Raw genomic sequence first — 27,328 nt, forward strand, 5'->3', positions numbered from 1 at the left:
TCTGAGACTGAAGGAGTCCGCGTGTAAACTCTGATTCAGACACACTGCCTCTTAGGGCATTGTCGGGACATGCCAAAATGTCTGAACATGGGGAAATCCGAATATGGGCTGTATGGGAGACAGTACTGAGTCAGTTACATTTCCTGGGTTTGGTGATGTGAGCACATGTGATTGTCGTGCCACGGGCTCGTCAGACCTGTCCATGTTCTCAGGAGTCCCCTCCTCAAGTCCCGGTGACAGGGCTGTGACACTTGCAGCCTGCACATGGATGGTCCAGCTGGACAAATGTGGACACAGGAGGGGGGAAGAGATGAAATGACCAGACAAAATGACAATTGGTGAATGTAGGCGAAGCATGTGGAGATCTTCACTGTATACTTTCAACTTTTCTGTGGCTTTTAAAAATATTGCTAAATAATTGGGGGGGGGGGAGGGGAACGTGTTTTGTCTTAATTTTAACTGATTTGTCCTTACCTCTACTGAAATATTTACATGTAAAGCTTTAAGTTAATTAAGCTGTTACCCTAGGGTTTCTTAACCAGGGGTTGTGAATCCCTGGAGGAGTGGGGAAGGCTGTATGAATCTCTTGATACATGTAAAGTGTTAGTAGATGAGTGTTTTTCTCATCTGAGAGGCCCATCATATCCTCTCAGGGGTCCATCCTTCAAATAATTAAGAACTATTTCCCTAGAATTAGTATTTCTCATCTGAGAGGCCCATCATATCCTCTCAGGGGTCCATCCTTCAAATAATTAAGAACTATTTCCCTAGAATTAGTATTTCAGACATTATAAATTTGGTAATTGTGAACATAATTCTCAACTTATGGAAAACAAATCAACCTTTAGCACATTCCAACTTCTGAAAAGATTTGCTTCTATCAGTTGATAGTTTAATGTAAGTTTATTTGACCACAGAGACTCTGTTACTTAGAAACACACCATGACATTTCAATAGCATGATGCATTCCTTTTGTGTTCCAAACTAATACGTGTTCAGTGCAATCACATGTTATTTTTAATACAGTCTGCTTTCCCTTGTGTGGATTCACATTCTTCACATTTTGTGTAAAGGAAAAAATATGCTCAACTCAAAGTTTTGATTGTATCCATTTTCATGTAGAGAGAGAAAATGCGACTTCAAAGAAGAAATACTCATGCCTTTATTTTTCAGTTGTGTAATCACTAAGGCCTATTTACAGAGTTAGAAACATTCACTTCTTTGCAAATAACAGTGTGTGACAGAACCAGATTCCACCGTGGTTTACAGCCTCCACTCTTGCTGTTTGACATGTCAAGGCAGAGACATGTGAGTAACATGTAAGAATGTGCTGAAGCATTCAGGCATGTGAGCTCACGCGTGTGCTCACACACGCCTGCCCTGTTGACTATAGACCCCAGTTCCTCTGAAGATCCTCTACAGAGGGTCTGTTGGATCAGGTTCAGTCGGGGCTGTTATTCACAGGGACAGTCATGAAATTCACTCCCCAGAAGAACCATCTGCCCAGGGCCTCTGCACCCAGCTGAGGGATGGGAAGGCCAAGGCTTGCAGGCAGACTCTTACTCTGTCCTTACAGACCCACTCCTGGGTCATCTCTGAGGTCAGAATCTTAACTGCTGGACAGGTTTATTGATCACATACTCTTACAGTTTGGCTGGCTATTTTAAATAGGTTTTTCCTCATTTCAGGTGTTATAAGTAATCACAGTGAGTTACATTTATAAGTCAGACTTAACTCTTCTTTCTTATAATCAGGATTTTTTTCAAGTCATTTTCTAAATTACTCCGTCTGTGATGAGAAGTAGTTTGGACTCTGTGCAGAGTCCAACACTCGCTGTGTGTTTATGGAGACTCCAGCTGAGCACACCCTATGCTGGTGTCTGTATGATGCTGTTCTGTATGATGGGTGTGAGCAGAGGCTCCCAGCATCCCTCTGGAGCCTAGCCCTCAACAGAGCATTTGCTGACCCCTTGCCCAGAGTAAGATGCCCACTCCTTTTCCCACTATATTTCACAATCTAAGGAATCGGTTACCTTGAATAATTAATGTCTGCTATATTAAGAGGCCAGGCAGCCGTGAGCAAGTCACTGACCCTCTGTGCCTGCTGGTCTCATGACACCTACCAGTGAAGGAACGGATGCTCAGCTTCTCTGATGTCTAACCTGCGCCTAGCGTGGCAATGGATGGCACCTCATTTAACCTTCCCAGCAGCTTTGGGAAGTAGATGTTGTTCCCCGCAATTTCACGGGTGAGGAGACTGGAAATCAGAGTCTGAGTAACAGGATCAAGTCCATAGCTCACAAGGACTCCAGGTCAGAACCACAGTACTTGTTCTGGATTTTCAACCACAAGGAACAGACCTCATGGTAGAGTAGACTTCTGCGTTTGCACGCCCTGGAGTCATCTTGTATAGTTTAGAGCTGGCCAGAAACTTCTGTTTTCATGGGTACTTTTAATATTTTTGAATTTTAAGTTGACTGAGGATCTGAATTACTTTCAACTGTGGACAGAAGAATAGTTCAGTCATCTTCAGTCTGTAAGTACATCTCCTTTGAGGAAACTTTCTGTTTTCTAAATAAAGGAGGAGGTGGAATAGATGTCATAAAGGGTTTTAACCGCCCTTTGAGGTTTCACTGAAACAGCAGAATTTGAGTAGCTCCTCGTTGTATGTCGGTGTCCATGAACCTAGTAATTCATGGTATGTTTAAATGATGGCTTTAGAAAACATAGTCAATGTTGTTATTATGCAGAACAATCAGTTGGTTACTAAGTATTACCAGTTGTCAAAGCATGACTTGGTTGTTTATAAAATACTCTGTTTTCTCATGTCTGTGTCAGAAAATGTTAATGATATAAATTATTCCTTATTAATTTTAGGACCCTATATAAATTTTTTTTCATTTCAGTTTCTCATTTTTCCTTTAAAAGTCCTTAAATTTGGGTGCACCTGGGTGGCTCAGTTGATTAAGTTTCCGACTCTTGACCTCAGCTCAGGTCTTGATCTCTGGGTCATGAGTTCAAGCCCTTTGTTGTGCTCCACGCTCAGCGTGAAACCTATTTAAAAAAAAAAAAAAGTCCTTAAATTTTGCAGATTCCTTTCTGTTTTGTTTAGGAGTAGTATCAGTATCAACTTTGGAGAGCTCATGAGCTGATCGGTGTAGACCTGGGGTCTGCAGTCAGTTTAGCACCAACTTTCTGCACAGGATGCAAGGATCTAAGAAATGACCTGTCTCTCTGTTCTTCTGGTTTTACAGTCTTATTAGAGAAACACGATATGCCCTCTGTCCATCAGCGGTGCAGCACCTCATATGCAATAAATAATCAGTGCACACCTAAGTCACAGTACCACATCTGTCACCAGGGTGGTGCCATGTATCCTGAGGGCCAGGTGAGGGGGGCACTTTGTGCAGAGCCAGGCTCCTGGGTGCATCTTGTCTTGTGCCCCAGAAGCTCTGTGTGGCCAGACCACACAGCTCAGCTTGGATGGAGACTGGCCATGGACTTGGCTCCTTTGCTCCCTCGACATTGGGAGCTGCACTCACTAGGGTTCAGCTCTCCTGCCCTCCTCCTCTCATACCCCTCAGAATTGTCCTTGCCTATGGACTCCTTGCCTTCCCACTCCCCCTGTCCTCCTGCCCGAAATCTTTCATGACCCCAAATTCAGCATATTCTTGCCCAAACTGTCCCTTCTTTGTCAGCCTGTCAGCAGCATCCCTGAGGCATAAGCAGTTCTCTTTGGCTCCCTTCTCATTGTGTCCTGGATGAGGCTTTGTCACAGTTTTCCTCCTGTCACCTGTACTGGCTGCAACAGCCCGTGCGGTGCTGGCTCACATCCCTTCCCGACACCTCACTGCTCCTCATGTAAGTCTGGTCTCCCGCTGAGCTTTTCCGACCTGCACTCATCCCCTCCCGCTTGGCTGACTCACATCCTGTATCAGGGCCCCTCAAGCCTAATCCTCTTTCCTCCTCTGAATTTGGTACCATTTACCACCCATATTCTACCACAGGCTTTCTTTGTTACCCCTGATCTAAATTGAAATTTGTCAGTTCAGGGGCACCTGAGTGGCTCAGTTGGTCGAGCATCCAACTCTTAATTTCAGCTCAAGTCACAATCCCAGGGTCATGGGATTGAGCCGCACATCGAGCTCCATGCTGACAGCATAGAGCCTGCTTGGGATTCTCTCTCTCATTCTCTCTGTCTCTTTGTCTGTCTGTCTCTCTCTGTCCCCCCACCCCCAAAAATAAACATTTTTTTAAAAAGTAAAATAAATTTGCCAATTCAGGCAAATCATATTTCCCTACAGCAGCACACAATACTACACTGAATGCAGTATATGCCACCAGTAAATCTTTGGGGTTTTATCCTTTAGCTATATACCCTGTGCTATATACATCTGTGGCTTAAATCTTCACATACTTACCAAATCTAAAGTTATCTTAAGCATTATGATTTATTAACATTTCTCAATGAATTTAAAGGTTTATGCTACATACTACTGAATTGTTATTGGAATAATCACATTTTTATGTGCGAGCGGGCTAATCACCCTGACCTCACTTCTCTTGGAGGTGTCCAGGTGGACCAGAGGGCACTGTGCAAAGGCAGATTTCAGTTAGCGCTGTGGGTAGTTTTTTTTCATGTTTTTTTAAATTGAAGTGTAATTAACATGCAGTATTATATTGGTTTCAAATGTACAATGTAATGGTTCAACATTCAATACATTATTCATTGCTCATCACGATCAATGTATTCTTAATCCCCTTTGCCTATTTCACCCATCCTCCCTGCACCTCCCCTCTGGCAACCACCACTTTGTTCTCTGTATTTCAGAGTCTGTTTTTTTGTCTCTTTTTTTCTTTCTTTGTCTGTTTCTTAAATTCCACATATGGAATTGTACGGTATTTTTCTGACCTATTTCACCTAGCATTACACGCTGTAGGTCTGTCCGTGTTGTTGCAAATGGCAGGATTTCATTCTTTCTTTGGCTGAGTAATACTCCATTGAATATATATATACACCAAATCTTCTTCATCCATTCGTCAGTTGATGGACACCTGGGCTGCTTCCATCTTGTGGCTATTGTAAATAATGCTGCAGTAAAGATAGGGATGCATATATCTTTTCAAATTAGTGTTCTCATTTTCTTTGGGTAAATACCTAGTTAGTGGAATTACTGGATCATATGGTATTTCTCAGGTTTTTTTGGTTTTGGTTTTTGTTTTGTTTTGGGTACCTCTGTATTACATTGTTTCCCACCAGTGGCTACACCAATGTACATTCCCACCAATAGTGCTTGGGGGCTCCTTTTTCTCTACATTCTCACCCAACACTTGTTATTTCTTGTCTTTCTTGATTCTAACCATTCTGACAGGTATGAGGTGATATCTTTTTGTGGTTTTGATTTGTATTTCCCTGATAATTAGTGATGTTGAGCATCTTTTCATGTATCTGTTGGCCATCTGTATGTCTTCTTTGAAAAGACAATCTATTCAGATCCTCTGCCCATTATAATCAGATTATTTATTTTTTTGGTATTGCATTGTGTCTTTTATATATTTTGGATATCAATCCCTTATCATATATATCATTTGCAGATGTTTTCTGCCATTCAGTGGTTTGCCCTTTTGCTTTGTTGATGGTTTCCTACACTGTGCAAAAGCTTTCATTTTGACATAGTCCCAATAGTTTGATTTTGCCTTTGTTTCCCTTGCTAAAGGAGACATATCTAGAAAAATGTTTCTACAATTGATGTCAAAGAAATTACTGCCTCTGTTTTCTTCTAGGAGTTTTATGGTTTCAGGTCTCACATTTAGGTTTTTAATCTATTTTGTGTTTATTTTGTGTATTAGATATAAGAAAGTAGTCCAGTTTCATTCTTTTTTATGTGGCTGTTCAGTTTTCTCAACACCATTTGTTGAAGAGATTCTCATTTCCCTGTTGTATATTGTCTCTTTTGTTGTTTATTAATTGATCATATAAGGTTGGATTTATTTCTGGGCTCTATATTCTGTTCTTTTGATCAATATGTCTCTTTTTGTGCCAGTACCATACTGTTTGGAGTACTACAGCTTTGTTGTAGATCTTCAAATCTGGAATTGTAATACCACCAGCTTTGTTCTTTCTCAAGATTACTTTGACTGTTCAGGATCTTTTGTGGTTCCATACAAATTTTAGGATTATTCTAGTTCTATGAAAAAATGTTATTGATGTTTTGATAGAGATTACATTGAATCTGTAGACTGCTTTGACAGTATTAGTTCTTCCAAGCCATTGACATGGAATATCCTTCCATTTGTTTGTGTTGACTTCAGTTTCTCTCATTAGTGTTTTATAGTTTTTGGAGTACAGGTTTTTTTACCTTCTTGGTTAAATTTATTCCTAGATATTTTATTTTTGGTACAATTGTAAATGGAATTGTTTTCTTAATTTCTCTTTCTACTGCTTCATTATTAATGTTTAAGAATGCAACCAGTTTCTGTATGTTAATTTTGTATGCTGTGACTTTACTGAAGTTATTTATCAGTTATAGTAGTTTTGTGGTGGAGTCTTTAGGGTTTTCTATATATAGTTACATGACATCTAAAAATAGTGAAATTTTTACTTCTTCCTTACCAATTTAGATGACTTTTATTCCTTTTTCTTGTCTGATTGCTGTGGCAAGGACTTCCAATACTATGTTGAATAAAAGTAGTGACAGTGAACATCCTTGTCTTATTCCCAACCTTAGAGGGAAGGCTTTCAATTTTTCCCTATTGAGTGTGATATTGGCTGTGGGTTTTTCATATAAGGCCTTTATTATATTGAGGTATGTTCTTTCTAAACCTAATTTGTTGAGGGGTTTTATCATGAATAAATGTTGTACTTTGTCAAATGCTTTTTCTGCATCTGTTGAGAGGATCATAGGGTTCTTATCCTTTCTCTTCTTTACATGACATATATTGATTGCTTTGAAATGTTGAACCACCCTTGCATCCCTGGATTAAATCCCACTTGATTATGATGAATTATTTTTTTTCGTGTATTGTTGGATTTACTTTGCTAATATTTTGAGGATTTTTTTAATCTCTGTTCATCACAGATATCAGTATATAATTTCCTAATAACAGTAGGGAATTTTAACACCCCACTTACATCAATGGACAGATCATCCAGACCAAAAATCAGCAAAGAAACAATTGCTTTGAATGACACATTGGACTAGATGGATCTAACAAATATATTCAGAACAGTCCATCCAAAACCAGTACAATACACATTGTTTTCAAGTGCACATGGAACATTCTCCAGAATAGACGAATCACAAGAAAAAATCTGGAAAGAGCACAAATACGTGGAAGCTAAATAACATGCTGCTAACCAACAAACAGGTCAAGCAAGAAATCAAAGAGGAAGTTAAAAAATACATGGAGACAAATGAAAATGAAAACACAAAGGTCCAAAATCTTTGGGATGTGGCAAAAGCTGTTCTAAATACAAGCCTACCTCAAGAAGCAAGAAAAATCTCAAACAACCTAACCTTACACTGAAGTGTAAGGAGCTAGAAAAAGAACAACAAAGAAAATCCAAAGCCAGCAGAAGGAAGGAAATAATAAAGATCAGAGCAGAAATAAATGATATAGAAACTAAAAAGCAATAGAATAGATCAGTGAAACCAGAAGTTGGTTCTTTGAAAAGGCAAACAAAATTAATAAACCTTTTGGCAGACTCATCAAGAAAAAAGGAGATAGGACTCAAAATCAGAAATGAAGGAGGAGAAATAACAACCAACACCACAGAAACCCAAAGGATTATAAGAGAATATTATGAAAAATTATATGCCAAAAAATTGGACAACCCAGAAGAAATGGATAAAAGCCATATAACCTTCCAAAACTCAATCAGGAAGAAATAGAAAATTTGAACAGACCAGTTACTAGCAATGGCATTGAATCAGTAATCCATGAACTCCCAGCTATAAATAAAAGTCCAGGACCAGATAGCTTCACGGGGGAATTCTACCAAACATTTATTTTTAATTTTTTTAAAATGTTTGTTTATTTTGAGAGAGAGAGCTGGGGAGGGGCAGAGAGAGAAGGAGAGAAAGAATCCCAAGCAGGCTCCACACCATCAGCACAGAGCCCAACACAGGGCTTAAACTCACAAACTGCAAGATCATGACCTGAGCCAAAATCAAGTCAGACACTTAACTGACTGAGCCACCCAGGTGCCCCAACATTTAAAGAAGAGATAATACCTATTCTTCTCAAACTATTCCCCCTCCAAAAAAATACATAAAAGAGGAAGGAAAGCTTCCACATACATTCTAGGAGGCCAGTAATACCCTGATACCAAAACCAGATAAAGACACCACACACAAAAAATGTTTTTCTTTTTTTTGCATGTTAGTGAAAGCAGTCATGATGACTCCACCACAAAACTACTATAACTGATAAATAACTTCAGTAAAGTCACAGCATACAAAATTAACATACAGAAACTGGTTGCATTCTTAAACATTAATAATGAAGCAGTAGAAAGAGAAATTAAGAAAACAATCCCATTTACAATTGTGCCAAAAATAAAATATCTAGGAATAAGTTTAACCAAGAAGGTAAAAAAAACCCGTACTCCAAAAACTATAAAACACTAATGAGAGAAACTGAAGTCAACACAAACAAATGGAAGGATATTCCATGAGGCTGACTCCTACAGTGATGTGTGGAGTCATCTGGCAGTGCAAGCCTGCAGAGAGATGGTTGGATCTTGCTCACCCCTGCTGGCAGCACCTGCCACGCCAGGTGCCCAGTGCCCAGCGCCCACTCCGGTGTCCGGACTTCCCACTCGTTGGACTTCAGTTGGAAGATGCAGAGTAAGTCCAGGCTCAGCCACGTACCCGCTGTGCTTCCTAGTGGCACCCACCCACCCTTGTCGCAGTATCCTGACCTGCCTGCTGCCCAGGGAGTCACAGGTTGTGGTGGGGACAGAGGATGTGGGCCTGTCTGCGCTCCCGCCAGAACACGTGCTCAGCTGCCTGCCCTCCGGGGTGTTTCAGGTCAGAGGTCAGCAGCCTTTGGTTGTTGCAGAGCTGCTCAGTACCAACTGCCCCACTGCGCTGGAGCTGTGGATGAACAGCTGTGCCAGCTAGACTTCCTTGCCCAGCACACGGGGAGCGTGGCTGCATCCAGGCACCTGAGAAATCTTTCCTCAGGCCAAGGCTCTCCAGCCATGTGTTCTCAGAGTGTAGGGGAGCTGGGCAGAGGGTTAGGGAAGGACCAGGGACTTTGATGCATGTTCTTTGTGAATCTTAAAACTTGGTTTGTGATTCAGATAGTGCCTGTCCATTGGTTCTAAGAGAAGCGGGGTGTGGAGGGAAAGCAGCTAATCTCTCTGAAGTTAGCAAAGCTTCTTGTCTGAAGGAGAGTCTGTGCACTTCCTCAGGGACGTTTCCACCCCAGGTTGCCATGAACCCCTGATGAGCCATGCTTGAAATCCACTCATCTGTTCCAGACACATTATGTCATAATTGAATCAAGTGATCCCAGACAAGTGAAGTGAGTGTACAGTTTAATCATTGGAGATCAAGGTGGGCACCCATGTGTCCTGATTCCTGGTGTAGTTATTTCCTTACAATCCCAGGCTATACGTGTCTTTCACCATGTCATATCTTTAGTGCTTTTTGTAATAATTTTAAGCCAAATCCCAAAATTAATAATATAGTTAGCATTCCTTGTATGTATGTGCACACACCTTTAATGTTTTTAGATCATAGCTACGCCAGGACTTTTTCAGTGTACATATGTGTTAGTAATTACAGCATATTTCTGAAGCCAAGCAGAACATCTGTTTGTTTTTAACATTATATCGTGAAGAACATTTGCTGTAAGGACATTTATCACTTTTTTTTTTAATGGAATTAAAATGTCCTATCCAGGACATGATGAAATTTCAAGGCTGAACATGTTCATTGCTAGACATATTTTATATTTTAAGTTGTAAAATCAAAAATAAAAGTGTCTTCCAACTTAAAAGTAAAGCTTCCATCAGTCAGTCTGATTTTCAGCCTTCCTAGAGAATCTGTTCTGTCAAGGTGTTCCAATTGCACAGTGGGCTCTTACTGTGTGCCTGGGCCTCGTGGCACTCCAGGGCTGGCGGGGGGCCAGGGGGGGGGAGGAGCAGCATCCCACTGTGACTCATGGGACCCGCACACTCCTGGGCCCAGGCAGAGGGAGCTGAGGACCCTAGCATGCTTCACCACCGCCCCACCTTTTCTGCTGACCTCATTGCACCTTATCTCCCCAACCACACCATGTGTTCCCAGAGAGTAGAGACCTGTCCAATTCTGTTTATTCCTGGTTCTCTAGAACAGCGTCTGGAACACAGAGTAAAGTCAAAGTGAGAAATAGGTGCAGGAATGGCACAGTGTCCATCTGCATTGTTCCAGGGTGCACATTCTGCCGACTCACCTTAAACTTTGCTCCCTAGACTGCCTTCAACAGGTTATGTCAGTGCATTTACGTTCACGCAGCAAGAAGCATTAAAGGTTCTTGTCAAAGGAATGAATAACTGTATATTCTTATTTTTACCTGTCTCCTCCATTCAACTTGGCCAATTTAAATTAGTAATGCTCCTACTTTCCTAAACTGGTTATAAGTCCCAACTTTTTGTTCCCCAAGATTCTGCTTCTGCTCTTAGCCACCTGGCTTAAGCCTCTGCCCTTGGTTCTAACAGTCTTCATCATATTATTGTTCTTGTTCATGTTATAATCTCAAAATCCTAGCTAGTATGAGAGGGTACCTAGAAAGAAGGGCTCAGAAATAAAATTAGCTTGGGATGCCTGGCTGGCAGTGGGTGGAGCCTGTGACTCTTGAACTCGGGGTTGTAAGTTCGAGCCCCACATTGGTTGTGAAGATTACTTAATAATTTTTTTTTAAGAAGGAAATAAAATTGTCTTGAATAGGATATATCAAACTCATATCTGAGAAAGTTAGGAAATAGCTTTGGTGAATATGCTGGTAGCTGTCAATTTTATATAAAAGGTAGGTAGTAAGTACACTCACCTGAGTACCACATTTCCTGGATAGTTTTCATTCCTCTCTGGTTCTCATGACAGCCCTCTAAGTGGAACCAGAAGCTCCCCCAGGTGGCAAAACCACTATTGAAAGATTAGGTCACTGAAGTTTGAAAAGTTAGAGTAACCTGAATATGAGTTCCTAGACACAAAGCTGAGAGCAGCGAAAGAAGTCAGCACAGTTTCTGTATGTGTCCTTTATAAATTGTTCCAGAAATAACAGACAAAAGATCATTACATAATAAAAATTTTAATACCATATGGTTTGGCAGGTTCTAGTACATAGTAAATACTAATAGCTTTATGTTAAATTGAACTGAATAAAAGTATACTTTTGAGCACATTGAAAGAAGGTAGTTGCTAACAGTAACCATTGGAGCAAAAATTTTCAAAAATGCATGCCTTAGGGTTTATATTTATAAGGTATAGTCAAGGACAATGAACATATTTTAAGCAAAGTCCACTACTTTCCATAAAATCTTTTGATCTTGAATAAAGAATAATGAGGGTGATCTTAAAATATTGTTTAATTTTTTAAACTGACGCAGAAATTTTAGATTTTGTAGTAAAGTTTCAAAAATAGTGTAGAACTCACATATGCCCTTCTCCCAGCTTCCTCTAATGTTAATAAGCAGTATATAACAATACTACAGTCCTCAAAACCAGGAAAGTAACATGACAGGAGTGTTTTAATTTTACACATGTGATTAAAAAAGGAACTAAGCAAACCCAATCACTAAGTATATTTATACCAATAATTGTAGCATAGGATCTTATAGAAAATACTAAATTATTTTAACAGTAGGATAATAAACAGAACATTAATTTGTAAGTTCCACCTATTTTTTTTTTCCTGCCATGCACTTCTTGGTCTCGAACCATAACACATGTATTTTTTAAAGGGACTTAGAGCCTAGCCTAAAGCAATACTCAGGTCGGTTGTAAAGGACATTCTTATTTTGCTCCAGATTTTCCCAGTCTAACTCAGCAGCGAGTAAGATCCTGTTCTCTTGAGGAAAGTTGCAGGAGGGGGCTTTTTTCTAGAGTGTGAAGCTGCACTTTCACTAAGACTGCTGGAAAACTAAACTCAGGGTGTGTTTTGGTTGTTTCTCTGTGGGCTGGGTCTCACTTATTGATGACAGATGCCACTACAACAAATACAGGAGTATGGTTTGTAAGTGATGAACAAAAACTTGGAATTATGTGATATTTTGTGGTTTAAGAACTATACTTGAATATGATCTTATGCATGAAAATGCATAGGATGATATTTCTCTTGTTTTAATATAATTGTTTTCAAGATGAAGGTGTTCCAGGGTTGAATCGCCATCTTCTTCAGCATTGCAGATTTGTTCTGGAAGAATGTTCCTGAGGAAAAATAGATGTACAAGCCATAAATGGTCCAAGTAGTATTGAGCTTTATGTAACTTAGTTAAATTTCACATTTTTAAAAAAGTTTTGGTGCTCTTCCTTTTCAAGTACCAGAGAGTATATAACATGGTTGAAGATAGAATATAAGTGAATTTTAGCAAAAAGTGTAAAGGAACATCAGGGGGACAGGTGAGAGAATTTCCCAAAAAACTTTTATTTTCCTAAAAAATTGTTTTAAGGAAACAAAAAGGCAAATTCATTCGTTTCCAGAATTTGAGTTCTGTATGTCAAAAAGAGCTGGTGTAAAAATATTGAATTTGAGGGTCAAATGAGTTTCCATTTATTATCACGAGTGTTCATGGTACTTGCAGTCTCATGTTTCATAACTCAGCCCACAACTTTAGTCTTTGTGGCCACATTTAAAGACATAATGAATCTATTAATATGAGTCTTGGCCTTGACTGTCGTATCTAGTGGATGGATCTTTATGATCAAAGCTATCCTTACATTTTTTATCTCAAACTTGCTGGTGCTCTTGTTGAAGATACTGAGTGTTCAACAAAAAGAAATGTCAGTGGTATGTGGAAGTCAGGCCAACTGTTTATATGAACTACTTACACACTTGTTGAAATTCTGCCCTTTATTTTCAGCCTGGTTTTCTTCGTGTCAGTACTAACATTGACCCCTATTCTCTGGACAAGGGTTTCGTTTCATGAAGGTACAAAGGAATGCACACAAAATGACAAATGCTGTTAGAGCCTCTCTTAAATGATAGCTTTGAAATTTGAGGACATTCCTTCAGGATGTCTGTCAGAAAGGAAAATGAGCCTTAGAAAAGACGTTAACTTAGTTGATAGAATTATTTGAGGGAAATCATCTTGTGAAGAATCATCTCACTTCTGTGAGAAGAACTTTGTGTTGCTCAAGGGTCATTAATTATCGCTAGGTTTGGCAGATGAGTTGGTTGTTGTCTTTGATAACTTGGCAGAAATAAGCTGGAAGTTAGGAGATCAATTCTGGTATTAAAGAGTTAGTTTCATGTTGTTGTATTGTTGGGCTCAGCCAGGACCCCAGGGGCTATTTGATAATTCTGGGGTGTTTATCACAAATCCATTTTCACTACCCAGGTTATGCTTTTGTCTGTGTGTCAGTGGTTCCAATGACTAATGCTGGGTATACAGCAAAAAATGGCATAGTTTTTATAAGGAGTTCTTAATCATTTTGAAGAACAACAATTCTTAAAATTTTTAGGGAAGTAATGTGCAGTCTAATTAAATGATTTCCAAATTACATTTGCTTAATTGTTTTTGTTTAAAAAAATTTTTTTAATATTTACTTATTTTTGAGAGAGAAAGAGACAGAGTACAAGCAGGGGAGGGGCAGAGAGAGAGGGAGACACAGAATCTGAAGCAGGCTCCAGGCTCCGAGCTGTTAGCACATCTGACAGCCGAAGTCGGACATACAACCTCCTGAGCCACTGAGGTGCCTCCTCCCCAATTTTTAAAAAATAAAATAAAATTGGATCTTTTTCTTATATGCTAGAAAAAATTTTAAATACATCAAAGATCTAAATGTGAAAAATGAAGAACTAGTATACCCTAGGAGCAGGGGGGGAAAAAAAAACCCTTGTGACTCAAAAATCAGAAGCACTAAAAGAAAAGATTAATAAAGCGACTACAGGTGTTTTAAAAATGCAAAGTTAAGGGGCGCCTGGGTGGCGCAGTCGGTTAAGCGGCCGACTTCAGCCAGGTCACGATCTCGCGGTCCGTGAGTTCGAGCCCCGCGTCGGGCTCTGGGCTGATGGCTCAGAGCCTGGAGCCTGTTTCTGATTCTGTGTCTCCCTCTCTCTTTGCCCCTCCCCCGTTCATGCTCTGTCTCTCTCTGTCCCAAAAAAATAAATAAACGTTAAAAAAAAATTTTAAAAAAAAAATGCAAAGTTAAAAGACAAATGGCAAACTAGGAGAAAGCTTTTGCAACTTATATCACAGATATAGGGCCAGTGGACAGAGACCTCCTAAAAGCCCCTGCAGAAAAAGGAGAAGTGAGGGAAATGCCCTGGTAACCAGCCCACCAGAGAAAAAATGAAATGACATAAACATGAAGAGATGCTTAGTTTCATTCATGACAAGAGAAGTGCACGTTGAAAGTATCCTGGCGGGGCGCCTGGGTGGCGCAGTCGGTTAAGCGTCCGACTTCAGCCAGGTCACGATCTCGCAGTCCGTGAGTTCGAGCCCCGCGTCGGGCTCTGGGCTGATGGCTCAGAGCCTGGAGCCTGTTTCCGATTCTGTGTCTCCCTCTCTCTCTGCCCCTCCCCCGTTCATGCTCTGTCTCTCTCTGTCCCAAAAATAAATAAACGTTGAAAAAAAAATTTTTAAAAAAAAAAGAAAGTATCCTGGCACAGCACTGTCACTTACCAGATTTGCCTCACATAAAAAAAAAAAATTCAGAAGCTCATCAACATGGTCTGATAATGGGGCTGTGCAGGATCACACAGTACTGGAGGGAATTCAAAGCAGGACAGCCCCGGGGGCGGGGGTGGGGGGGTGGGGGGCGGGATTGGCAGTACCTAGCAGGGTCACGTGCATTTTGCCCGGTCACTCTGCAGTCTCCCTTCTAGGAGCCTATCCCAGAGTTAGTCTGGAAAAATATAAAAGGCTGTCCAAAGGTACGCATTATGGCATTCTTTGTAGTAGTAAAAGAATGGAAACAATTAGATGTCTATCAATAAGGAACTGGTTAAATAAAATTTCCACATAATAGAATACTGGTCTGTATTCTATTGTAAAAAGAATGAGGAAATTCTCCATATATTGATAAGGAGGCATAGTAAGGCTATACTGATAATTATAAAAAGTACCACTCGAGGGACGCCTGGGTGGCTCACTCAGTTAAGTGTCCGACTTCAGCTCAGGTCATGATTTTGTGGTTCATGAATTTGAGCCCCGCATCGGGCTCTGTGCTGACAACTCAGAGCCTGGAGCCTGTTTGGGATTCTCTCTCTCTCTGCCCTTCCCCACTCTGTGCTCTGTCTGTCTTCTCTCTCTCTCTCTCTCTCTCTCTCTCTCTCTCTCTCAAAAATAAGACGTTAAAAAAAGAAAGTACCACTCACTGTCAAGGCACCTGGGTGGCTCAGTCGGTTAGGCGCCTGACTTCGGCTTAGGTCGTGATCTCACAGTTCGTGGGTTCGAGCCCCGTGTCAGGCTCTGTGCTGACAGCTCGGAGCCTGGAGCCTGCTTCGGATTCTGTGTCTCCCTCTCTCTCTGCCCCTCCCCCACTCATGCTCTGTCTCTCTTCTTCTCTCACAAATGGATAAAAGCGTTTAAACAAAATTAAAAGAGAAAAAAGAAAAATCTTTCTGGTAATGATTTGTTTAGTAACTGTGGGAGAGGGTGGGGAATATGTGTATGTATGTATACTTATATTTGCAAAAAAATACTGAAAGGAAAAACCACAAATTAATTTAAAAAAATTAATAAGCAGAATGATGGAATGCAGCATAAGGTACAGGCATAGAAGGACTTCTCTTAACATACCTTGTTATACAGTCTTGACTTTGGAATTCTATAAATGTTTAACATAGTAAAAATCATTAATCAAACAGAAAATAGTAATTCCCTGAAACCAAAAACAAACCAAAGACCTTATCTGAATATTAAGTTGTTGACATATTGTTACAAAGTAGGCCACAATATTTCAGCTACACATCCTTTGTGGAACATATTCTAAAAGCAAATAGAGCTCCCCAAAACACTGTATACTTAATTCAGTATTTTTGTGCTTGTAGTAATGGTATTCTTATTTCGAAACTATTGTTTGTACATTGTAAGATAATGACTTAGTTAACATTGTTGAGAACCTAGATTCTCAGTATAAGATAAACAAATTTAAAACAAAAGGAATACTCTATATGGTTAAATTTGAATTGGAAACACCAGTGTGAACTCCTGTTCTTTTTCTTTACAAAATACATATTTCCTGGCAGTTCACTGCAAGCCTTGAAACAGTGACAACACTTTAGAAAAGACAGTGCCCGGTCCCCAGCCTGGGGCATGTGGATGCTGCTCCCATTGAGGGGGCTTGGACCTCTCTGGGAGAAAGCTGTCACTGGTGCGTGGCAGGGGGAGGAGAGTGCTGCCCGGGTCAGCAGAGGCCTCTCCAAGGACACGGAGCCAGCTCTGAGCGCTACCTCTGGCCAAGGAGTGGAGTTTAAGAACAATAATTACAGTTGATGAAAGCATTCTGAATATATAAAACCATGAGTTCATATTGATTCTCCAGAGAAAGAGAGAAAGCCAAAAACAAAAAAACACAAACACTTAGGCACCGACTTCTTTTTTTTCCTGAGACAGCTGGAAATATATTTTAATATGTTTTATAGTCCTTTCCATTCATATTTAATACATGTATCATTTTTTTCCAGTTCTGTAAAGATAGAATTCACATACAACATGATAGTTTAAGATATAAGACATAATTTGGCATTTGTAGATACTGCAGAATGATTGCATGTTAAGTTTAGGTAACATCTGTCAGCTCACATGGTTAGAAATTTTTAGCCAGCCTCTTGCTCTGATTGGACATTTCAGGGGAAGAACGGAGCATTCATCTTACCCCTCTGAGTAACAAAGTGGCCCTGGTTGATAAGAGTTCCAGCTGACAAATGTGGGAAGGATAACAAACATAGGGCTCAGCAGTTTGTTACCCTTAAAGAAATAAGAGGTTCAAGCAACAATCATCTGTGAATGAAACCAATGGTTCAGAGGTGGAGGAGAAAGGTATTAATCAAGATGTCAGGCTGGAAGGGGGACAGGCATGTGCTTTCTGACACAAATAGAAAGCACAGAGCACAGCTATGAAGTACTCTAGCCAAACCGTTTTTAACTGAATCTTATAAAGCCTTCCCCACTCCCACCTCTCCCTCCAGTACTGTTATACACCCTTGACTCTTTCCCTCTTTTGTTTTTGGGAGTTTGTGTTTGGAATTCTAGAGACAGAGAAAAGAGGAAGGGGTAGAGACAAGACCCCATCTCAAGGATCAGCCTTTGGCTGCACTACCGCAGCATTCCAGATGAATCCTTGAGACCTTCATGCTTTCCAGGCAGATAGGAAATTGTGTCCCCAGAAGTGAGAGAAGCTGACACTCAGTAATTTTTTTCAGAATTTTTCCTTCAGGAAGAATCTAGATAGAATCAGTTTAGATTCTAATCAGATTAGAATGTTTTAAATTTCATATGAGGGTAGGAGCAGCACTGTAATATCCCATCTTGAAGCCTCACTTCAACCCACCCCTTAGGTTCTCAGTATTAGGTAATAATGTTCCATTCTAAAGGTTTTTACCATGGAAGTTTGCAAACATATACAAAAGTAGAAAAAAGCTGTGATGAATCCTTGAGTGCCTATCACCCCCTTCAGTAATTATGAACATCTGCCTATCTTGTTCAATGTGACCTCTTGTCCTTTTTTTCCCCTTAGAAGGAAATCCCAGACATCATGTCATGGTTGTTTAATCGTATACTCTGTCAACCACAGCAGTTTAAATCGATACTTGAAAAAGCCAAAATTTACCGTATCTTGTTGTTGTTCAACCTCAGAAAATGGAGTGCTTTCATTTCTTGTACCCCAGGTGGTATAGATTTTAAGTCATTGTGATCCAGAAACAGCTCTCTCAGAGAATGGTATGCCCCGTAGAAGGAGACTCTGTCCACGCCGTCGTCTGAGAGTCTGTTGAATGACAGGTACAGATACTCCAGGCCTGGCTCCATGTGGCCAAATACGTAGCCAGGGATGCGCTCGATTTGGTTCCCGAGGAGCACGAGGTGCAGCAGTGACTTGGGCAAGTAGGAGGGGACGTGGTAGAGCTGGTTGTAGGACAGGTCGATCGACTCGAGATTTCTGCAGCAAAGAAGGGTGAGCAGAGCAGAGCGTGGGGCAGGGACCACAGGGATACTCAGCCATTTTCCTGCCCCCACTGGGTGTGCAGCAGTGGCTTGTGCGTGAGGGTGGCCGCGAGGCTCCCGCTCTTACCTGGTCACCACGCAGCTGTTCCATCTCCAGGGCAAAGAGCGCCGGGATCAGGAAGAAAGCTCATTCCTGGGGCAGTAGTGAACTCAGGACCCACCACTGTCTCTGGGGTCAGACGTCCAGCTGCCTATCCCTGAAACCACCTCTGCTCCACACCTGATCTGACAGCCTGGCACATAGGGCTTGTGGTGACACAGGGGTCGAGAAAAGGGGGCTGCCTGGTTGTTTCAGGAGCTTCCCCTGTGGCTTCTGAGTCACCCTGCCACCACCGTGTGCTGCTGGGCTCAGCTGGACCTGAGGCTGTCTCATCCCTCTGTCCTGCCCCTGAAAGATGCCTGTTCCCACTGTGCCACTCAGATCCCTCATGCCCTCCCCACACGGCCCAATCTGGCTTCTCCCCAGCTCCCCCCGCCGCCCCGCCATGGCCTGTCTTGCCCTCCTGACAGGCAAGACCCCCACGCCAGCCATAGACCCTGCTTCCTGCCTTCCCTCTCCAGCCACACACCTTCCCGCCTGTTGTATAAGACTTGAGACAGAGAAAGGGTTCGGAGGCGTGAGACCGTGAGGTCCCACAAGGGTAAGGGGGCATCTTCCTTTATCAGCAGGGGCAGGGCTGGCCTCACTTCAACTTCATGACCACCTGTGAGGTGGACAGACCTTGGGTCACTCAGCGCTTGGGCTGGGGGTGGGGTGTCCAAGTAACAGAGACTGTGGTCACCTCAACACCAGCCATACCACAAGCTCCAATCAGATAGCCAGGTTTGGGGGAGGGTTCACTATGAAAGGGTGTCGCTCATTCATAGCCCGTGCAGTAATGACAGCGGGAAGAAACTGTCTAAGACAGTCAGACAGCAGCGGATACTCACTCTTGGTTTATCCAGGCTAAAGGAGCAATCCTGTTTTCTTCAATTTTATTATATCGTAGCACAATGACATTGATCTTCCTGGTGTGATTGAAACAAATCTCGGTTATTTCTTCAATTTGGTTATTTTCCAGGTATAATTCCTATAATTAAGAAAACAGACTGTTTTTCTTCGTGCTGGTTGGTTGAGTTTGAGAGAGAAAGATGGTGTTGTAGACTGATCTCTTTAGTGCTGTCTGAAGAGTCTACTGCTTTTCCAAGTGAGTTTGTTATTGTAAGTTGTCCTTTTCTAACTAACTAGTGAAATAAAATGTGTCATCTTTCATGGTCATGGGATTAAATGAAGGTTTGAACCATAAAATGTTGCAAAATACAGCATACCATAATAATTGTATAAAGCTCTCTAGTTTATAAAACCTATTAATGTAAATTATCTCATTTGGGCTTCAAAACCCTGGAAAATAGGTAGAGATGATCATTCCCCCTTCAGTAGTGGAAATGGCCCAGCCTGGAGAGATGACAAGGCACATGGTCCCACTCCTGATGCGCAAGAGACACACGTCCCCACCAGGTCCCAGCTCTGGGGCAGGCAGTGTCCCATCAGTCTGTGCTGCCTGTCAGCGTTTTAGATTGGCTTGTATTAAGATTAATTTAATGAAAAGTTAATTAAGAGCCTTGATTTAACATCGGGGTAGTTTGCTAGAGCTATTGTTTTCAACAGCCAGCTGCCTTAATTCCCTTGGTCCTAGAGGGAGTTTTCCCTCAAAAATCTTATTGGAAATTAGAACCAGACATTGGTATACATCTTCAGTTTAACTTTCTATTCCTATTGTACTAGTTTCCTCCCCTTTTCATTTAATTTTCTTACTTGTTAGGAATGGGTAAAGCAGGAGCTCCTGGCTGGCTCAGTTGGTTAAATGTCCAACTCTTGGTTTCAGTTCAGGTCACGATCTCATGGTTCGTGGGTTCATTGGCCTCTGTGCTGACAGCGCACAGCCTGCTTAGGATTCTCTCTTTCCCTCTGTCTTTCTGCCCCTCCTCCACTTGCTCTCTATCTCCCTCTCAAAATAAATAAAATAAACTTTAAAAAAAAAGTTGTTTTTTTTTTTTTTTTTAAAAAGGAAGAGGTAAAGCAATCTTTAGCTTTTTGCTTTTACCTTAATACATATTTAGGGGTGAACCAAATCAGTGGTTCCCAAACTTGGTTGCATATTAGAATCAGTCATGAGCCTTTTAAAGTGTAAATTCCAACCTAGGTGTACCCCACTCAGAGCACACTCATCCAGACACTAGACTCTGTCTGGGAAGCAGGGCCCTGGAAGGGTCAGAGCACACACACCTGCGTGGACATCACCTCCCCTACCAGTGAGAGGGGCCCTCTGGAAAAAAGAACGTGGGACAGGAGTTCAGGCACATTTGGAGACCCTTTGCTCCTCCATATTATTCAAATTGCGTGTGTTTTACTTGCGTGCACTATGTATTAAAACCTTAACTTAAAAAATTATAAATTACCCCACCCTCAAAAGAACCTGACTGAGGATGTCTGGGATAGGGTAAGGGGTCTATACGTCTTTCTGAAATAAAGCCCGGTGTTGGAACCTCAGTCTTTACAATTTTGACAAATTCTAAACTTCTCTCTTAATCTGCCAGTAGGAGGATGAAGAAGGGTGGCCCTGCGGCAGCCGTGGCAGACCCGGGCCAGTGGCTCCGTGGGCAGTGGGCCCACAGCTGGCAGGGAGGGCAGAAACAGAGTTCAGAGCAGTCAGCCAGGGCCCCGCTGGGTCTTCCAGACCTCTGCTGTCAGTGCTAGAGGTTGGGTGTGAACTTGGCAGTGAGGCTCCAGCCTGGGCACAGGGTGGGAAGGCAGTGATGGGCGCTGCGCGGAACTGGGACGCTTTCTTGCAAGTTGTCGTTTCTGTTTAAGTTCTCATTCATCTTCCCCATTCTCCCCCCAAGAGCTGTCAGGAAGACCAATTTTCACTTTATCAAGGGTCTCTACTAGTAATTAAAATTGTGTATTGCTTGAGGAAACACAATGTTGAAATTATAGTAAATTCTGTATATAGCACCAAAATGGGATTTAATCTGCCGCACAATGTTTCAAAATAGTGCTTTTTTAAAATTCAGGTAGACTGTATTTAAAACATAAAACATTGGAAGAAAGATAGTGGTACCTCAACAGAAGCCGGAAGCCCCTGTGGTATAATTCTGAATTTATTTCTTCCCAGACGCAGGTAGGATAAGCTCTTCAAAGATTTGAAAGCCAAAGGGTTGACGTTGGATTCGCTGAGATTGTTTCCTTCCAGTTCTAAGGTGACCAGCTGATTTAGGTCTACAAAAAATAAAATACAATTGTCAGAATATGAAGAAAATCAAAAAACCATGTAGTTCCTGTATCTTTCAAAATGTCATGTGAAATGTTCAGTTTATTTGGAGGGCAGATGTCGCTTCTTTGGCCTCCCCCTTGCAGAGCTGTTTCCCAAGTGCTCTGTGCACCCTAGGTGCCCAGCTTAGCAAGATGCTGGGTGCGCGATCCAGTGCAGAGACAGGCCTATCGAGTGAGGGCGTCCCACAGAGGCAGCGAGCCCAAGTGAGCAGTAGAAGGTTGTGGAGGTCATTAAAGCATTGGCGAAGACGTGGACGCCCAGATGAAACAGCAGCATAATTAGGGATGGACGGAGGACAGGGGAGTGCTCTGCCTGGCAAATGTCAGTCTCTGAACAAGGGAGTTATAGCAGTGAATTCTCATCACAGTTGTTCACTTCCTGGCAGAGAGTGCAGCCAAATGCATGTTTGGAAAGGAGAATGATCAAGAATTCTCCACGCATTCAGACTGAGCTGAATGCCTTTATACAAATAAGTTTCCCTACATCATTTCCACTGGCCTCAGGAGTGGCATGATCCACATCAGCTGGAATCCTGAAGGAGAGTGGACGGCTCAGCAGTGATGATACCCAGAGGCATCTGAGTCAGACATTCAGGGTGTAACTTTGGGGTTGGTTTGGTGGCCAAGATTTCCAGAATAGGGATGTTATCATATTCAGCTCAAGTCATGGGCATTGCACTGAGTGCTCTGTACATCTCAGTTCCCTCTCTTAGGCATATTAGAGAGGCAAGACGTTGTCCAAGCCAGAGCAAGGGGCAGCACCATCAGGGGCGCAGACCACACGAGTGGTGAGGCTGGACTCCCAAGCACAGGACGACGCAGGGAGAAATGGGAGGCTGAGGCAGCCAGGTGAATACAGGCCGTTTCGAACTGGGTGGCTGTGCTCACAGCCTTGGCACAGGCCCCTTGTGCACCAGGCAGTGAGGAGCCTCTGGGCGGCGGCGGCGGCAGGACAGGACGCTAGTCTGCGAGCCCGTGTGGCGTCACTTGAAGGGCTGAGAGGAAGTAGGAGGCCTGACCAGTAAACTGATAAGTGGTTATATTTCCTCATGTTCTCTCTAATTTCTGAAACTAGAGGTACTGAGAATCTAGCCCATTTATCTAGAACATAGTTGAAGTTTGGGAACATAATGGAAGTTTTCCCGTGGAAAACAGATAATAAAAGTAGACCAGTAGCTGGTATGTGACCTCACGAGAGAGAGAGAAACGTAGCACCCAGTGTGAGTTCATGATGTTATACGTGAGTTTACAGTTATGTTGTAATGTGACAGGCAACACGCTGGGACTAGAGAAGCTTCCTGTAGGGTAGATGCAGTGTAAGAGGGTTTGTAAGCAGGAAGTTGGTAGAAGTCCTTCCCATTGTGGGGTGGGGGCCAACCTGGCAGGTCACGGACACGGGAGAATGCGAGTGGTGGCCACGCACAAGCACTGCTGGGGGGCTGCGTGCTCTCCCGGAAGCATCCAGTCCCTTTTGTTTCTGTGCACCTTTGCACGTGCTGTTGCTCTCCCTGCACCACCCCTCCTGCCCACTTCTCTGGAACCGTCTGTACCGTGAAGGGTCGTGAGTGAAGACTTGCCACAAGAGCACGTGGGGAGCAGCAGGCCGCTGGCGGCCACACCAGGGGCCTCCCTCCCTGCAGAAAGAGCAGCATCTGGCAGCGGTGGAGGCCTGAGCTCAGGGGCACCCTGCTTGCTGCCAGCTGGCTGACGGTCCACGGCAGAGGGCTCAGCACAGAATGTAGAGGCTCTCTGGGCACCGTCACCTGAGGCCTTCCTCATGGCCGAGGCCTCTACGGTGCTTGGACTGGGGAGACGTGTGTGAGGGAGGGAGCATGTGGAGAAGCCGCTGCCAGGCATATGTGAGCACAGCTCCCGATAGGGGCTTCTGCCTTATAACACGTGGTCTAGAAAATGGAGCTAGAAAGGTGACCTCACGTGCAGTTAGCAGACACCCATCAGTGCGCTGGCCTAAATTCAGTGTTCCTTCGGCCTGTTTCGCCTAGCAGTTAGAAATTGCACTTTCTGGGTGTCTTTTCCATATGACAAAGCCTATCACAATTTGTGTGTATTGATGTGTTTCATGTGCGCCCTGCAGTCCCATCTGGAAATAGAATATTTCCAGAACTCTGTACTTTTCAGACTTGGCATTTCTTAGGATTGCTGGTTTTCTTCCCATCACTGGAAGGGCTTTGTTCCTCGTGAGGTTTTTTGGGAGTAAAAAGAAATAACAAAATTGTTTTATTCTTTTTAGGCTTAAAATATTTCAAATCAGATAAATAGGAAGTGGTGAGCACTGTACTTCACGAGCTGTGCTGGACTGTTGGGAGGATGGAAGGAAGAGTTAGGCGTCTTTGTCTGGACACAGCACTTGGCCTCAGCAGAGACACCAGCCAGCATTTGTGAACAGCTTGCGTGGTGCTGCCTCTTTTGTGCCGAGCTCACAATGTGACAACTTCAGTTGTTCAGTTTGGTCCAGAATCAACCATGAGAGGAGTAAATAAATTTTATCAAGGTAAATGGTGATGTGGCCTAAAAAACTCACTAGTGCATCTGGCAATACTGTACATAAAGTTTCCACACGACCACAGAGGAAAAGGCTGTAAGGACATCCATCAACCAAACGTTACATACCGGATAAGCTCTCTTCACTGATAGCCTGCAGACTGTTGTCATTGATCTTAAGTTCTTCTAATGCAGATGGTAAGTCAGGAGGAATCTCTACCAGATTGTTCCCGTCCATATTCAGGCGCAGTAACTTCTTCAGAAGCTTAAAAAGTGAATCTCGAGTTACCTTTTCATCTGGTATAGATGTGCAGTCACGCATGGCACTGAGCACCCAGAGCGCAGCCCCACTTAGCCTCACGGACCCGCCCTGCCCTTACTCGTGCCTGCGGGAAGCATTGTCAGCAAACCGTGTCTGATGATTTTGTGTCCCACTCACCTATTTTTCCTATTGTGGCTTTAGTGAGCAAAAGAGAGCTCCTGTCACCACTGGACCAGTCACATTGGGCTACATCTTAGGTTTCCACCTTCTCGGCAGTAGACACAAGTTAATTAGATTATGTGGTGCTCTGAATCTGTCATGGATGCTACCAATTAAGACAGCAGTTTGAGGGGCACCTGGGTGGCTCAGTTGGTTAAGCGTCCAGCCTCAGATCAGGTCATGATCTCACGGCTCGTGGGTTCGAGCCCCGCGTTGGGCTCTGTGCTGACAGCTCGGAGCCTGGAGCCTGCTTTGGATTCTGTGTCTCCTCTCTCCACCCCTCCCCTGCTTGTGCTCTTTCTCTCTCTCAAAAACAAACATTTAAAAAAATTAAAACAAAAGATAGCAGTTTGAGTTCTTACAATATATCTGCACACCTCAATTTTCTAGTTACACTAAGTGGGAACAGTCATAAAATAGCACTAAGTGTTGTGGACCTTCTTCACGGTGGCTACAAATACCACAGGCTGCTCCTTCATGGTGCCCACACAGTTCTGTTGGGAGGCACATGCCTGTGTTTGGGGTTGTGTGCTTGTAGAGCTCTGACGCCTCACTGGTGACTCAGCAGCACGTAGTCAAACTTCAGCAGTTTGGGAAGGGGACAGAGGACCCCAAAACAAGAAAAGGAGATGCTTTCCTATGTGTCTGTCTTTCTGATCAAACGTAGCAGATGCGTGAGTCTCAGCTGACGCAGCAGGACAGGTGCCTGGAGCCCTGTCCTGTCCCAGCCCAGAAACTGCGTGGGAGCCAGGAACTGAGCACACTCGTGCCCAGCAATTTGTACAAAGGTCATAAAGGGGGTTGCAGTGTGTTTCATTGGGCTTCTTACAGTACACGTGTGTATTTGTTTATACACATAGACCCCTTCTTTCTTGTTTGCACCTTTGCTTCCCTGACACTCCTTGGGCCTCTTTCCTTTTCTCCCATTTTAGGAAATGTTTTAGTCAAACACAAGTCTTCCAGAGGTTTACTCTCTGTTGTTTCCTGTCCTCTCGCCCTTGTCTTTCCCCCCACTGTCCCATGCTGATTTTCATCTGAGCCCGTTTGTGTCTCCAGAACCCTGTGCTGGCCACAAGTTCATCAGGTCTTGCCCTCAGCACAAAATCACAAAGCTCTGTCTTTCTAGCCTGAACATGTAAATAAAGTTTCCAGATAAGCTCTGCTCATGTACTAAAAGACCATATTTAAACATACTTTCAGCTGTTTGAGGAGAGGCTGCTCCATAAGTTCAAAATACTAGTTTTGTCATTTCGCCGTTGTTGGTGCTCTATGGGTGAAGCATGGAAACCCACAGACCTTGATCAAGATAAAACTTGAGTGGTTTAGGGACATCACGGGGAGACTTTCTCAGGAAAAAGCTACAGTGAAAACACTTCAGTCTCCTTCCCTTCCCTGCTGCCAGGACAAAGCTGCCCGAGGGGGTCATCACTCACCAGGCAGAGTGTGTATACTTACCTTGAATGCTTTGGGCCCTATGCCCGGGGAGGTGATATTATTTTTGCTCAGATCGAGCCTTTTCAAATTCGGCAGCCCATTAAATGCTTCATCAGGAATGGAGGTGATGGCATTGCCTGGAAAACAGCAGCTGTAACTTAGGCTCACGTGTGCACACAGACATGTGCACGTACACATACGTGTACTCATGCACGTGCATAGATAGCGAGAGAGCTCTACCCTGGGGAGACAAGGACACGATCTATCTAAGCATACTTTCCCTTTGATGTGTCCTAGACCCTGGGCCAGAAATCCGAGGAGGCTGTTATCCATGAAATCCTGACACATCATTTACCTTTCTGAAATCTCCTTCTCTGAACGAGGAGCTCAGATGGCCTCCAGATCTAGTGTTACAATTGTGTGGCCTCGATCTGTAGAAGTTTGTTCTACGTGCTTTAATTTTATGGGATTTTGTTTTGACATTTAGTTAAGTGCAGTAGTCAATGATTTTAAACCTAGAAAATGAGCTTCCCAGAAACAGGGAGTACTACAAAAACCAGGTGGTGACCTTCTTGTAAAACCAAGATAGTATGACTGGGCACAGGTCATTCCTTTTTCATGCACGGATTGGGTTTTCTTACGGCAGAGCGCACCTGATGTGCCAGCCTTGAGTGGGGGTGGATGCTGCTGGGCCTGAGGGGGTTCCCCAGGGATCATTCGAGTGTGGTGTCCTGTCACAGACTGGCCGTCCTGAACCACAGTGTCCGACGTTGTCTGTTGAGTGTGTGTGTGTGTTTACAAGGTCAGTTGTTATTTCTCTGGTAGTTTATTTCTGTGGTTTCCCCTGAGGCACATCCGAAACCCCATTCAGATTCTCTTACCCTTTGTGTTCAGGGCAGACAGACACACACCTGGTCCTGCCATCCGTGTGCTCAGAGCCCTTCCGGTAACCTCATACGAACAGGGAGGAGGACCAGACCCCACCATACCCGCCTGAACGGCTAACATGAGGGAGAGGCCAGTGGGGGGTGCTGGGCATCTCTGGCAGCAAGGCCGCAGCCAGCTTTGGGAACCGTGGGTGGTTTCCTGTAAAGTCAAACACACATTTACTCTGTCACTCAGCATTAACGAGAGGAAAACCAGGTCCACACGGGCCTCTGTGTGTGGATGTTTGTGGAACTGTTCATACGGTCGCCCCACACTGGCCCTGACCCCGTACCCTC

The 27,328-nt window shown here is 43.1% G+C and overlaps 2 protein-coding genes and 1 long non-coding RNA gene across 10 annotated transcripts in view; 1 reads left to right on the plus strand and 2 right to left on the minus strand.

Moving 5' to 3' along the window:
• The window catches only part of CENPP (centromere protein P), a 229,459-nt gene that overhangs the window by 143,016 nt on the left and 59,115 nt on the right, over positions 1 to 27,328 (plus strand). The window lies entirely within an intron of this gene.
• ECM2 (extracellular matrix protein 2) overlaps positions 11,282 to 27,328 on the minus strand; it is a 33,390-nt gene continuing 17,343 nt past the window's right edge. For all 5 annotated transcript variants that reach the window (XM_025931544.2, XM_086684746.1, XM_086684744.1 and 2 more), the window contains 6 exons: positions 26,127 to 26,242; positions 24,320 to 24,455; positions 21,477 to 21,634; positions 19,306 to 19,445; positions 17,984 to 18,310; positions 11,282 to 12,415 (listed from right to left, as the gene is read on the minus strand). In XM_025931544.2, the coding sequence (XP_025787329.1) occupies positions 12,247 to 12,415; positions 17,984 to 18,310; positions 19,306 to 19,445; positions 21,477 to 21,634; positions 24,320 to 24,455; positions 26,127 to 26,242 (1,046 nt within the window). In that variant the 3' untranslated portion in view covers positions 11,282 to 12,246. The remainder of the gene's footprint in view (positions 12,416 to 17,983; positions 18,311 to 19,305; positions 19,446 to 21,476; positions 21,635 to 24,319; positions 24,456 to 26,126; positions 26,243 to 27,328) is intronic.
• Positions 14,344 to 14,959, minus strand: LOC147574635 (uncharacterized). Its single transcript, XR_015243359.1, has 2 exons — positions 14,823 to 14,959; positions 14,344 to 14,581 (listed from the first exon to the last, which is right to left on the minus strand). It is a non-coding gene; the product is annotated as an uncharacterized LOC147574635 (long non-coding RNA).

The sequence above is a fragment of the Puma concolor genome, chromosome D4, assembly GCF_028749965.1.
Source record: "Puma concolor isolate L17-30 chromosome D4, mPumCon1.1.hap2, whole genome shotgun sequence".
Lineage (NCBI taxonomy): Eukaryota > Metazoa > Chordata > Mammalia > Carnivora > Felidae > Puma > Puma concolor.